This window comes from Hippichthys cyanospilos, chromosome 9, assembly GCF_059441005.1.
Source record: "Hippichthys cyanospilos isolate Australia breed blue-spotted pipefish chromosome 9, RoL_Hcya_1.0, whole genome shotgun sequence".
Classification (NCBI taxonomy): domain Eukaryota; kingdom Metazoa; phylum Chordata; class Actinopteri; order Syngnathiformes; family Syngnathidae; genus Hippichthys; species Hippichthys cyanospilos.
In genome coordinates, this window is record NC_142377.1 from 20750879 (window position 1) to 20763723 (window position 12845).

The window sequence follows — 12845 nt, forward strand, 5'->3', positions numbered from 1 at the left end:
ATTACTTCTTTCCAGGCATCATTCTGTCTTTTATTCTCGTCATTTCTATCTCCCTTCTTTATATAAATTAACTCATAAATGTGTTGGTCACATTTGTATTGCAGTATATTGTTTTACTAATTTTGATAAGCAAACCCATGTGTTCGCCATAATGACAGTGGAAAAGTGGATTCAGTCAGAGACTCGTAGTTGTCCCAGAGCTGTAAAAAAAAATAAAATAAACTATGATGCAACAATCGGACAAATGGTTATTGTTGTGTCACTTTTGCGGGTAAAATGCTTTTATACGAGAATGTTTGTTTTTCGGAATAGGAGTAAATGGTGTGGCAGTCCACGGCCGTAATTTGCCTACCCATGCTCGTGCAGTTTTTAAAAAGGATAATTTGTCCGTTTAGTTGTGTCATTATCAAACCAATTATCCAACTACAGTGATCCTTTTGGCCGCGTGTTTATTTATAGCAACCGTTGGGTAAACGCGAGGATAATAAGTTGCGTTGCATAATACTCGCGTGTCAAAGAGTTCATGTAATTTATAGGACACTTTTGATAACAAAGCGGCACGTAAACAAGACGTTCACACCCCATAACCCGGTGCGCGCCGGGCTAATCCAAAACCGTGCGCGTTCACGGTGCGGCGGGGGCGCGCGCACGGCCCCCTCATAGCAACAGCGGCGAGCAGCGAATCGCGAGCTCAAACACTTGTCTCCAGGACCGGCTTACAGCACCGGCAGCGCGTCACGGCTCGGGTGGCTGTTGCTGAGTAGTTCGGCACACTTGGACCGCCACAACCCCAACGCCCCCCGCCCCACGCCCCCCCCCCACCCGGCTGTCTGTTGACTTTGTCAGGATGGGCTCTTTTCATTAGCGAGACCTTGTTTACAACCTGGGTTGCATCACTTTCATTTGTTTAACAGGCGCGCGCGTTATTTACTCCAGTCACTGTTTACCACGTGACATGCAAGTCAAAGACACTTTATAAAAGTACGACAACAAAGAAAACGCAAATACGCTGCGATTTTATTTAGACCGCTTCAGTTCTACTCGTTTTGCTTTGCTACCCAATCTCCTTCTGAGACTTGCCGACGAAATTCGCAAGAGTAGCTACACACAAATTGGCGAAATAAATCGTTCTTGAGTCAAACTCTTTTAGGAACCTTTTGTAACTGAGTAAAAATGAGTTGACTGTTGAACAACAAATTTATCGTGGAACCAACTACGTTGAATACTATCAGGCGAAGAACCGAACCGCTTGGTCAAACTGTTTTAAGTAATATTGCATCATTCCAAACTGACAAGTTAAAAAAAAAGTCTGGCGCTTGTGAACTAAAATAAAATAACATCTTGCATTTGATGCTACTCAAGTGAAACAGACGTGCAAATGTATATTTCCGGGTCAAACTCTTTATAAAACCTTGTGTGTAAGTTTTAACATTCTAAAGTGCCTTTTAAGTGCAAAAATGTACCAGGTAAATAGTCAAATAACAGTGAATTTTTAATGAATGAATTTATTCCGGGCACAAACAGTTACTGAACCCCGTTTCAAGTGGCTACTGCGTTGTTGCAGCTAAAAACACGCGTGGATCTGCGTAAATAAATAAATAAATTGAACACAATCAAGAAATCAGCGGCGGGGTTCAAAAAAAAAAAAAAAACTTTGTTCAAAGGTGGAACCTTCTATAGTGCAAGTATAAAGATACGTGTGGCGCGTTATTATAAAGTATGTAAAAATAACTCACAAAAAACTATGTTTACGTAGTTTTGCAATGAGTTAAAACGCCTCAACTGTAAAAATAAGTTTAATGCAATTAAAATCAGTCAAAGGCACCTGCAAGAGAAACATTCGAAGTTCAGCTATACTTTTGATATACGGATATTGCACTGAGCAGAAAGAGGATTTTCTGCATTGCAGCAAGTTCCATTTCCTATTTCCAGCCAAGCAAGCAAGCACCACACTGCCTTGGTCAAGACTCGCGCCACACCCAGTCAGACCCCCCCCCCCCCCCCCCCCCCCCCCCAATGCGCGCACACGCGGCAGCTGTCGGAAAGCATCCCGTCTCCGAGGCGAGACGGAGCGATACAGCTGCTAACGTGCTGATAGAAAAAAACCTAAAGTCTGAAATGTCCTCGCAAGGTAAAGGTCTGAAGTGTTCTTTGGATTAGTAGTGCTTTGTAATTGTTTTGTACGTTGGAAAGCAAGAACGTGGAGATATAGTAAACGTAGGGAAAAGTAGACTAGATACAAGAATTCTCAGTGTTTCAAAAAGTATGTACTGATTTAGTGGGGTTCTGGGGGTTAATTTTTATTACCGCTTTTGTCTATCAGTGCTGTCCTAAGGGTCCATTTGGGATTGTACAGAATTTCTTTCCCTATGTTGATGAAATTTGGATTTATTCGCTACTTCTTTTCCTCCCCAATGTCTTTACAATCCATTTCAATATGGATTTCTACAATTGAACTTGCATACTTTTAAAATATATATCTTAAATAAATCCATGCAATTTGTAGTGTATGCTTTATTGTAATGCTTAAAACACTATTTTTTCAATTGTGTAATGTTATTGAATGCAGATTTGCTTTTTAATTTTTTTTTTTTGGACAGCGCCAACATTAGTTTTAAGAGCGCAATTACGTGTGTCCCAATACTACACTCACTCAACGAGATCCATTCATCGCCATCGGTCCTCCTCCTCTTACTTGACAGTAACAGTGTTGTTTGATCTAATTGAGTGCAGATGGTCTGGCAGCCCGTTAGATGAGGACACATACCGGTACATGATACGGCACACTGCATGTGGAGTGAGGATACGCCCCGGCCCTTCTTTTTCTCCTGCGGCTGCGGAACACCCCGCAGGTCTGACTAACTTTCTTTATTAGACGTGCTTTCAAATATGGAAAAGGTATGTATGGCTGTTTTTCTCCATATACGCTTGCGTCATTTACAAAGTGCTATGCTGCCCCCTACTGCGGCTAAATGAGTATAACAGTTGGGATAAATATCAATTACACAAAGTCAAGTTCATCTGATTTATTGATCATTTTCTGTGACCACGGTACAGGTGAATTGAAGGCAATGGAGAAAAAGTGTTTAACCCCCAGTCAGAACATAAATACAAGTGAATGACTGAGCGCAAGCAAACCAACTAATGTAGACATATTTACACAATTTTCCTTTGGAGGCCACAGTATTAATTTATTTTAACACCTCTAATGTATCCTTCCGACATTTCTGTGAGCTATGTAATTGCACGTTGATACAGTAGAAATCCAATCTCCTCTAATTCTGATAATAAAATAATACAGTCAGTTCAATTAGCATGAGGAAATTTGGTCTTATTTTCAATCTTTCCCAACATTCCACTTAGTGAAGAAGGCATAGGTGGAGGAGTAAGAGGAGGAGAGGAGGCAGCGGGAGTCGGGAGTCAATGCGGTACTCTCACTCGTCCTTGTTCATGTCCAAACCCTAAGAGCTTTCTTGTATTCTCTGTCCATCTTTATTTGGACACCTTTTTCATCCTCTGGTCAAGTGTGGCAAAGTTCTCCTCTATGGCCACCAGGTTTTCCTTCATTGTCTGCTGGACCTGACATGAATAGATGGGGGAGAGAGACTGAGACCTGACTCGGGAGCTCTATGTAAACTTCTCACTTTGCTGGGTTTTAGGTGACACTATCCGTGTGCTGGTTGACTTGACTTGAACTTTGTAGTCACCATCAACTATATCTGAAGTCAAACTTTGAAGGTTCTGCTGTGGGAGTGTGAGGGGCTGAATGTGGCTGATGTGTTCCATACCTGTGTCAGCAGGGTGTTGTTATCCTTTAGAGAGTTGTTGATCATCTGCTGAGTGGTGTCCAGATGTGTGAGCAGTTGTCCAAACTGCATCGCTGTGACACACACATACACAAAGAAGTTCATCTAATATCTTCCCTAAACACACCTTTAAAAAAAAAGTATCATATCAAAACAGAGTAATGACAAACGGTTTTGAACTTGTTCAAAAGGGTGCACCGCGGAAAACCATTAAAACGCTTTGAGAACGTTGAGAAGTTTCGCAAACTTTTGAGACCTTAATGAACCCTGATGAGAATGCAACATTTGCCAAAACTCACAAATGTTTTCATCTCAGTAGGATAGGGGCTTAGTTATTTGATGCAAGGCCTATTTTGACAAAAATGTTATGCAGGGACCAGAGAACTCTTACATGTGGGTAAAAACCCCTGCTGAATGTCTCGGCGTATCATACTCGGCTGATAAATTGTCAGCTAAAAATCCATGATGATAAAAAGGCTTCTTTTACGATGAAATGATCAAATCAACAACCGCTTTGATGCATATTAAAAAGACGACGCGATATAATCGTCTCGTTCTCCCATTGTCGAGTGTTACACTCGGCTTACGCGCGATGATGCCATTTCCAACCGTTCGCCCCTCCCCTCCCCGCTAACCTAAATACATCCCCCGCCAGTGAGCTCCCACGGGTCCCGAGATTTCCAGCGAGACTACGCCGGTGCCTTGCCAACGTTACGTGCGTTGTTGAGTCTCGTCAGTTTGTCACCTTGCTCGTGCAGCTCCTTGACGGTGACCAGCCTCTGGACCACCTGAGGCACAGAAGTGGACATGGCCTCCCACTTCTGCGCCGTGTCATACAGCTGCGACAGCTGCAACGCATACACGTTAAACAACAAAATCCTAGCGTACGTGCGGGTAAACTCAAAGCGAAGCGAGTGCTAACTTTGTTTTGCGTGTCGGCGTCCTCGATGGCCGTTTTGTGTTTGGCGATCTCGTTCATCTTCCCAAGCACGCTCTAAAATGAAAGAATCCGTTCGATTGTTGGGTGTGGCAAATGTTTCAAACGTACAGAGCGAAAACCTCAAACTGTGAAAATGCTCATATTTTCTTGTGCTTTTCAGTCATTTCTCATTATTTGAAGGGGTTAGGAGACCCACTATTGGAAGACGCCCCTGCCACTCAATTTTTTCCCTAAATGCCATTTAAGCGTTTAAAACCTATATACTGTAAACTATCAATAACACAAACATATTAGCAAATGAACATTTTCTGATGTATGTTAATTGTTGAAAAACTAACTTGTGTTGAAGTGAGTTGAGGGGCTTCATTAAGACATAAATAGTACTTTGCTGCCATTGTGGTATGGTCTTGGATTTTTTTTTTCCTCAAAAAGATTTTAAAAACATTCAATAGAATTTTACATGGTAAGTCTTACTGGGATAAAAAGTTTTAAAACAATTCATCTTTGTGTTTACATGGCAACAATGGCATTTGAACACTACATTTAAAACAATGTGTAAATTGGTGTTTTTGTTGTTTTTTTTCTTCTCTCTAAATGACGTGGGCCGTTTGCCCAATAAAGTTTGTACCCCTAGGGCGTAAACCATACCTGCAGCCTGGCCTCCACTTGATCCAAAGTAGCAGAGTCGAGCGCACTGACCCTGGCCTGGAGGAGTTCCAAAGTATCCTGAAGGAAAAAAAAAAAAAAAAGGCCAATGGGGAAATTTGACAGGATGTGACATCATTATTTGGTGCAAGATTGTGGCGACGAACCAAATAAATGGGACTACTCACTGTCAGACTGACTCCTTGCATGCCAGCACTCAGAGGACCCTGCAGTGGCAATGCCAAGGACAACAGCGTTGGTTAAACAGTCAAATACTGTAAATCATGTAGATCAAGGTGGGAGGTTGTTTCCATAGTAACAAGAGCACGAATACACTGTGTGTGCGTAGTGTGAGAGAGTGTGAGGTCTGAAGAGAGGTGCGTGTGGTCTGAAGAGAGGGAAGCAGACGAATGGAATTCCTGCCAGCACCTGTTTGTCTGATGCTGAGCCAACAGCCACCTCCAGGTCTGCCAGACGCTTCTCCAATTCTGCTATCTGCAGAAAGGACAACATAGCACAATTAAATACAATGTCTTATTTTTTACTATAATAAATCGGATAGCTTTCGTGTTAGTTTTGTGTAAATATCAGCTATTTTTGCTTATTGCGAGGATGTCTGGAAAGACATCACATGGAAAACGCTGGGATACAACCATATTCTTTCTTTTACCTTGGCAGAATCATTAAACTTTTCCTGCTCAGGTCTGCTGTGCAGCTCGTAGAGGACCACTCCGTCCGGTCCCTTGGCAGACGCCGGTGCCTTGTTGTCTCCCGCAGAACAGCTGCGACTGCCTTTGGCTGCCTCTAGCTGTGTGAGCAGGCGCCTGAGGAAGGAGATGCACCCAGATGGTTTCAGGGGGGGCCTTGCTTTTTATCAACGTTCCTAAACTATGGCGGCCCCGTAAGCTAAATTTGTATGGTTCGTAGGTCAGAAATCCCTGAAGTCTATCACTAACCAATGCTAGCGGGGTAGCAAATTCATCTACAGTAAATACAGTATTTGTATGGAAAACATCCTAAGTCCCCCCCCTCCCTCCACATGGGATGGGGGCTCACCTAGCCAATGCTCCATCCGGATCGGCCAGGTTGATGTGCGCCTGCGGTCCCAGCAGCGAGTCAAGATGAGCGGAAACTAGATGCTGTTTGAGCTGGGCCGCCTGCTGGGCAAGGACCACTGGGGTCAGGCGCTCCTCCGCGTTGCTCTCTTTTGTGACGGTCTGACGACACACAGTCAGCGAGCAGCATTATAACAAACGCACGCCAATTAGTAACTGCCATTTAAGAAATGCGTATGTTTATATGTGTGTGCGACAGGCTACCTGGATGGCGTCCACTTCCTGGCATAGCTCCTGGATCTCGTTCACGAGGCGCTGGTACTTCTGCTGGGGTGTTTCCTTGACACCGCAGCCCTCTCCCAACTCCACAGCAAGGCAAGAACATAGAGGCTAGGTTTACACTACAAGGCTTAATGCTCAATTCTGAATTTTGGGGGAAATTCGATTTTTCTTTTTTGTGAGGTCGTTCACATTTCCAACTAAATGTGACCTGTGAGTAAACGCCAAACGGCCCAAAATCGTCCCGTATGCACAGAGGACACCACCCTCACGAACAGTGAGTGTGCTTAAGGTTCGTGTTTACAGGAGTACCACGATGGATGGCCAAATGGCTGTCATACCGTGGCCGCTATATTTTCAATCTATTACATTTTGGGTGGAAAGGATGGGGAAATGTGCAGTATTTGGCAGTGACAGGAACGTCTCCTTCACACTTTTGGAGCGACAGAGAGAGACATACATATACAGAACAGAAAATACACATTGCTGTCCCACACTTAGACATTTTTCAAACATCTTCACCTGGTCCACAATTGTTTTGTTTTTTTTCCAAGATGCTTTCGTCTTTTTGAGCGCAGAATTGCGACATTTGCCACTTGTTTGTTATGTGCAAGTTGGATGACCGCAACCTGGCTTTTCCGACTGAAGTCGCCTGTCAAAATATCTGATACGTATCGGATTTAGACAGAAACCCAAGTGGCCTGGGTTGCATTTGAAGGGAGGGAAAATGGGAAAATGGATCTGTGCCGCTGACACTGCCATCAAAAGATCAGATGCAGGTCAGATAGGGGCACAAAAAAATGAAATTGTGCCACTACAGACTGCAGTGTGAACCTTGCCATGGTTGCAAAGAGGTAGAAAACATTTTCGGTAAATTTTCATTGGAAGTTAGGCTGGTGACATAAAGGGACCATATTCAAACATGATTTGTTTGGATCCCGTTAGAAGCCAAACTTCAATTGGTTAAAATCCTGCTTTACTCACAAGTCACATTTGTTAAAGTTGTCTTCTCTGACAAAAAGCTTCCCTACAGATTCAAAGGCTTGTATGACCACTGTACTCACAATTTCAAATTCTCCAGATTCATAACCCACCCTTCTGCTTTTACTGATTCTGTCCGAGAAGTCTGCACACACACACACACACACACACACACACACACACACACACACACACACACACACACACACACACACACACACACACACACACACACAACAACATAAAACAAGACAAAAGAAATTAGAGTCCAACTCAAAATCACAGTGGATTTTTTTAAGTCCATCAGTCGTGTGAAAGCTGACCCAGTCCTTTGGTGTTGACATGCTTGTCCTTGAACTTGTCGTAAGCAGCGTTGGGGTTGACCACGATTCGCTCTACACTGTCGCTGCACAACTCCTCCTGTCATTGGGGTGACAAAACAAGTAAAAAGAAAACATAGTAATAATAATATACTGTATATAGGGGGTCCTCAGTCAACTAGGGTCCAGATATATACAACATTTTAAAGCTGTGAAAGGCGTGCAAAGGACACGTTTATGCGGTGAAGTAAGAATACGTCGTCACACTCACTTCGCACTATAACTACATTACTTTATATACAAGTGTGCTGAATTCCAGCATGTGTGTAGATTGAGATTTGGTATCTCCAATGTAGCCATGGAACTTGTGTAACCGTTGTAAACCAAGGACCCCCCAGTATGTATTCAACAAAACAAAACCGGCAAGTAAACGTGATCACCCACCAAACCCCTTTGGACAAATGACCTTTGAAATGAAAAAGATTGGTCATAAATGAATCATAAATGATCAAATTAAAATGATGCAGATTAGTAAGGGGTAGGATTTCCTCGGTGATTTCAGTACGATTAAAGAGCAGTGTCGCGCTAAAACTCGTCTTCAAAATGTTAAACTCATTATGAAGTCATGACACAGCTAGTACCTTATGATAAAACAAGGGGCCGATAGTATTGACTGCTTGATAATTATGATGGCGAACTGAAGAAATTGGATGAAAACACCACAGACAGATGAGAGATTATCAAACGAGGCGACACTCAGAAGGTTACAGCGATGAAGGGAGGGAAGGAGGAGGCGGGATGAAGACGAGGTGGGTTAGTCAGGCTCTTACCAGCTCCTTGGGTTTCCAAAGAGAGTTAGAAAGAGCATATAACGGTTGCAGGGCAGGAGAGAGAGACAACACGTATTAATGTGGTTATCACACACAGTCACACACACAAACTCGCACACACTCAGAGGAGGATCAGCTGACTGGGATCAGGGAAAGAAGATAAGAGAGAAAGCAGTGAATGCTTCAGTGAGTCCCCTGAAATCATCTAGGATGCCTCCAGTTCTTTCTCTCTTCAACCAGTTGTGACAGTGGGAGGGGGGCAAGAGGGGTGTCTTTCACTCGGTTCACTCTCGACGTATGTATGATCATTGACAACCATGACATACATAGGAGGAAATTGAGATTTTCTTTTCTTCGTTCCCAAATATAAAAGTGGCGCAAATTCAGGCCAGATGTGCAATGCAGGTTCAAAGGACATTTTACGCTTATTTTTAAATGTATTTATTTTCATGTGCATTTTAAATGACCCATTTGCATATTCCCGCTTTAGAAAGCATAAGTTAAAAGATACTTTTCTAGAGCTTGTCCTCAATTATGAAATAACCTCCCAGTGCATGTTGGAAAAGCTCCTATGCAATCTTCTTTTCTATTTATTTATTTAAACCAATTTTTATTATCCAGCTTTCAATGTGGTCTCTTATTGGTTTTTAATTTTGTTTTTAAAATGGTAGGTTCTGTTGTTTTATGTTTTTATTTATCTTTTCCTCTTGTTTTAATTTGTATTTATTTTTTTTAAACCTACATTCAATTTCAGCGATTGATCGATTGACCTTTGCTCCATTGCAATGGCAAATGTCGAGTACATATTCGCGTTTCATACAATTTTGGAAGAGGCCAGATTCTGACATGAAGCTATCTGATTTGATACTTTTTTTGCCCATTTACAATGCCATGGCACAATCTCCAAATGTACCCCACAAGAGCAAAACAAATTCAGACTTGCCACTCATTGCATTATAGTAGATAGGAATTTGGTTCCATTAACATGGAGATTTGACAAATGTCGAATCATTATAATTTGAGAGGCATAGCCTATTTTTAGCACAACCATGTATTCTAAATTGTATAAAAATCTGGGTACCATCCCTGTCGGAATTCTGTTGTTAATCAAGGAGGACCCAAATTAATATTGTCCAATTGTGGCACCTGACCTATTGCGTGACACTCTAAGATAAAACTTTGTGAACAAACAACACAATTTGCCCAGAAATTGAAACCTATTTCCACATTGCACATTCCACAAGGACCAACATAAGAAGTGTGTTGGACAAATTCCAGGAATAGCGTCACAAAAGATATAAGTTTAAAACTAAAACTATAAATTTTCCGCTTCAATCTGGGCCAGAGGATCAATCCGGTCGCTCCTGCTGTGTTTGCTTTATTCGGTGTGCAGGAAGTGGTAAAAGTTGTGACAGCTCATGCCTGCTAAAATACACTCACTGAGCATCTGTCAGTTCAAACAAATCTTCCAGGACTGCGTATAAATTTAGATTCCAAGGTGAATACTTTGGAAACTAAGTTTTAATTTGAATTACTCCAGATTTTGAAACATGTACCACATATAGTTTCATATCGCTTGTGGTGGAAAGTACTTGTGTCACATGCAATACGCCTGATGTGAAGATAAGGTTTTATTGAAATGTGGAGCACGCGGAGGCCTTCAAACAGCCAAGTTAGTCAGAGTGAGGTTAGCCATGAAGCAGCTGCGAGACGACATGGCAAGTTAGAGAGAGGGGGTGGCAATACAGTTAATACAAACAAACCCTTTCTTTCAACACACCAGGCAAGCATTTCACCCTGTATTTCTGAAAAGTTTAAAAATAGCAACACTTACAGCACATTAAGAAAACTATTTGAGCTTTTGCAGCTAAGTTTGAACCTCGTAATTCCCTTTAAATCAACGCATAGGAAAAGTGCAAGTGTGATTGTAAAAATCATGCAAGTAAAAGCACAGCATTGAAGGTCATAGAATACAAAACTTGGTCAATCTTACTTGTAAAAGCTACGGTCCAAGGAGAGGTGAGTTAAGAGTCAAAACAACAAGGGGGTTGGGAAGGGAAGACCGACATGGGAAGGAAAATGCCAATTAGGTATTAACTCCTCAATTCGAACATTTATAATCTGGCAAAAAGCTGTATTTACGACCCCAAAATTATTGTGATGGGCAAACAAAAACAGGACGGCGCAAATCAGACATAATAACCTTGTATCCTATATCATAACCAGAACGAATTAGTTGTATTGACAGATGCCATGCCTTTATCAATTGCAGTGCTTTCTATTTAAGTCAATATATTTACTTTGACAACTTTTCCTCCTACCAAGTGTAGCAAACATGTCATTCAGAAGTGCATAAAATGAGTATGTTGTGCATTAGAGCCCTAAAATGCAGTGATGCAGATCCTGATAGGTTAGAAAGGGGCTGGACTGAGAATTTATTCAAATGCATTTTTTTTTTTAATAATTTCATTATTGACAGATTCAGGTCAGTTTGGTTCCGATCACCATTCAAACCAAACTATTTTTTAACGTAATTTTATTTCCATAGGAGGCTTCCGTTATTTTATGACGTTTAGGACGAAATTAAACACTCGATTGACTTTTAGTGTATAATTCTGCAGCAAGCGACTTACCGACTCGAATTGAGCCTGGTCATCTTCGGGTAGGTCACCTGTCTCGTACACATCCGGCTCGTTAAAAGCCTAAATCAAGAACAGAATACAGACAATTGAAACCAAAACATACGCCCAGAGGACCAGCAGCATCCATTAGCCTGGCCAACGCCCCGGCTCACTCAAACACGATTACCATGTTTACTGCGACTTTTTGTCTAATGGTTTGCAGCGCACCACGAAGTAAAACATTTAACGGATAAAAGCTTCCATTTGTGTCATTTGTAGCTATCTCTGAGGCTAATAAAACAGCTGAGTCAATGTTAGCATTAGCTAGTTGTCTTAGCCGAAACAAGGCTAACCTGCTAAGCAATCGCTACTTACAATTCCTGGTAAATTTGCATATTTGGGATCAGCCATTGTGCGTGGCAGCGATACCGACACAAAAACGAGAGACGATAAAATAGGATATTGCTCGATCAAGTGAGTCGAAATGTAACAAAAAGGCGACCGCGGTCAGAGCTGAGCGACTGGCGGACGCTACGCAGGGTGCGCACTAGCGTCATCTGACAGTTGCTACGTTCGGTTTAATCGACAGCTTCGCGCGTTGGCGGTTTTGCAGTCGGTCCGCCATGAGAACGACGCAAAACGGCTCATCCCGATAAACGAATCAAACGCGTAGCTATCCGTAGCGTCTATACGCATGCGCAAAAGTAAGCCAAGACACGAACGGATTTCGCTTTAAAATAAATTCACTTTTATCCCGAGTCACGAGAACGAGATCGAATTATTTTTACGTCATTATAAACAACGTACGTTACTCATTTTCCTCTTTCGCTCAAATTACAACAAAGGTTAGCCACGTGATGGCGCTAAAGATCCAAGCAAAACGCTCATACCAGTGGAAGTGGTTGCCAGATATGTCGCTCCGCCCCTTTTTTAGATAAGGTCAATCAATACTGTACTTATGACGCTACAAGATTGTGTGCGCTTGCATACGAAATACAGCACATGTACTACACACTTGATTCAACTTGTTCTGTGCGAACATGATAAAATACCCATTATTTAACCATCATGTTTTATATCATGTGTGAGTTATACGTGAAGGGTCCCACCAAAGTGAAAAAAAAACAAAAAAATACTTATATTTTTTCAATGTACTGAAATACCTTTTGTATCCAAATAAAAGTGGACTAGATTTCAAACTTAGAATTAAACGGGAGGTATAAAGACTTCACCACATAGCTCATCAATCTTTTTGCCAAATAAGTCAAAATAAAACCTTCTGTGGAATTCTTCATATAACAACAAAAATGCATTTGATAAACAGTATTCCATTGGCTTAGGGTAGGAGGTGGGGAAACCCTGGAGTGG

At 41.9% G+C, this 12845-nt stretch overlaps 1 protein-coding gene across 1 annotated transcript; it reads right to left on the bottom strand.

Annotated features, from left to right (window-relative positions):
* Window positions 1–3011: 3011 nt before the first annotated feature.
* Window positions 3012–12150, bottom strand: dctn2 (dynactin 2 (p50)). The gene is made up of 14 exons (XM_088422600.1): window positions 11853–12150; window positions 11490–11558; window positions 8030–8126; window positions 7790–7851; window positions 6711–6809; window positions 6448–6608; window positions 6062–6215; window positions 5821–5886; window positions 5580–5618; window positions 5395–5472; window positions 4729–4800; window positions 4552–4654; window positions 3789–3880; window positions 3012–3579 (listed from the first exon to the last, which is right to left on the bottom strand). The coding sequence occupies exons 1-14, from the start codon at window positions 11886–11888 to the stop codon at window positions 3493–3495; spliced, it is 1215 nt and encodes a 404-aa protein (XP_088278726.1). The 5' UTR covers window positions 11889–12150; the 3' UTR covers window positions 3012–3492.
* Window positions 12151–12845: the final 695 nt, after the last annotated feature.

Excerpts from the sequence above, each read along its gene's own strand:
- dctn2 (XM_088422600.1), bottom strand. The coding sequence starts at position 11,888 with ATGGCTGATCCCAAATATGCAAATTTACCAGGAATT. Across the intron at positions 6,810-7,789 it reads AATCTGGAGAATTTGAAATT|TTGGGAGAGGGCTGCGGTGT; the intron begins GTGAGTACAGTG and ends CTTGCTGTGGAG. Across the intron at positions 3,580-3,788 it reads ACAACACCCTGCTGACACAG|GTCCAGCAGACAATGAAGGA; the intron begins GTATGGAACACA and ends TATTCATGTCAG.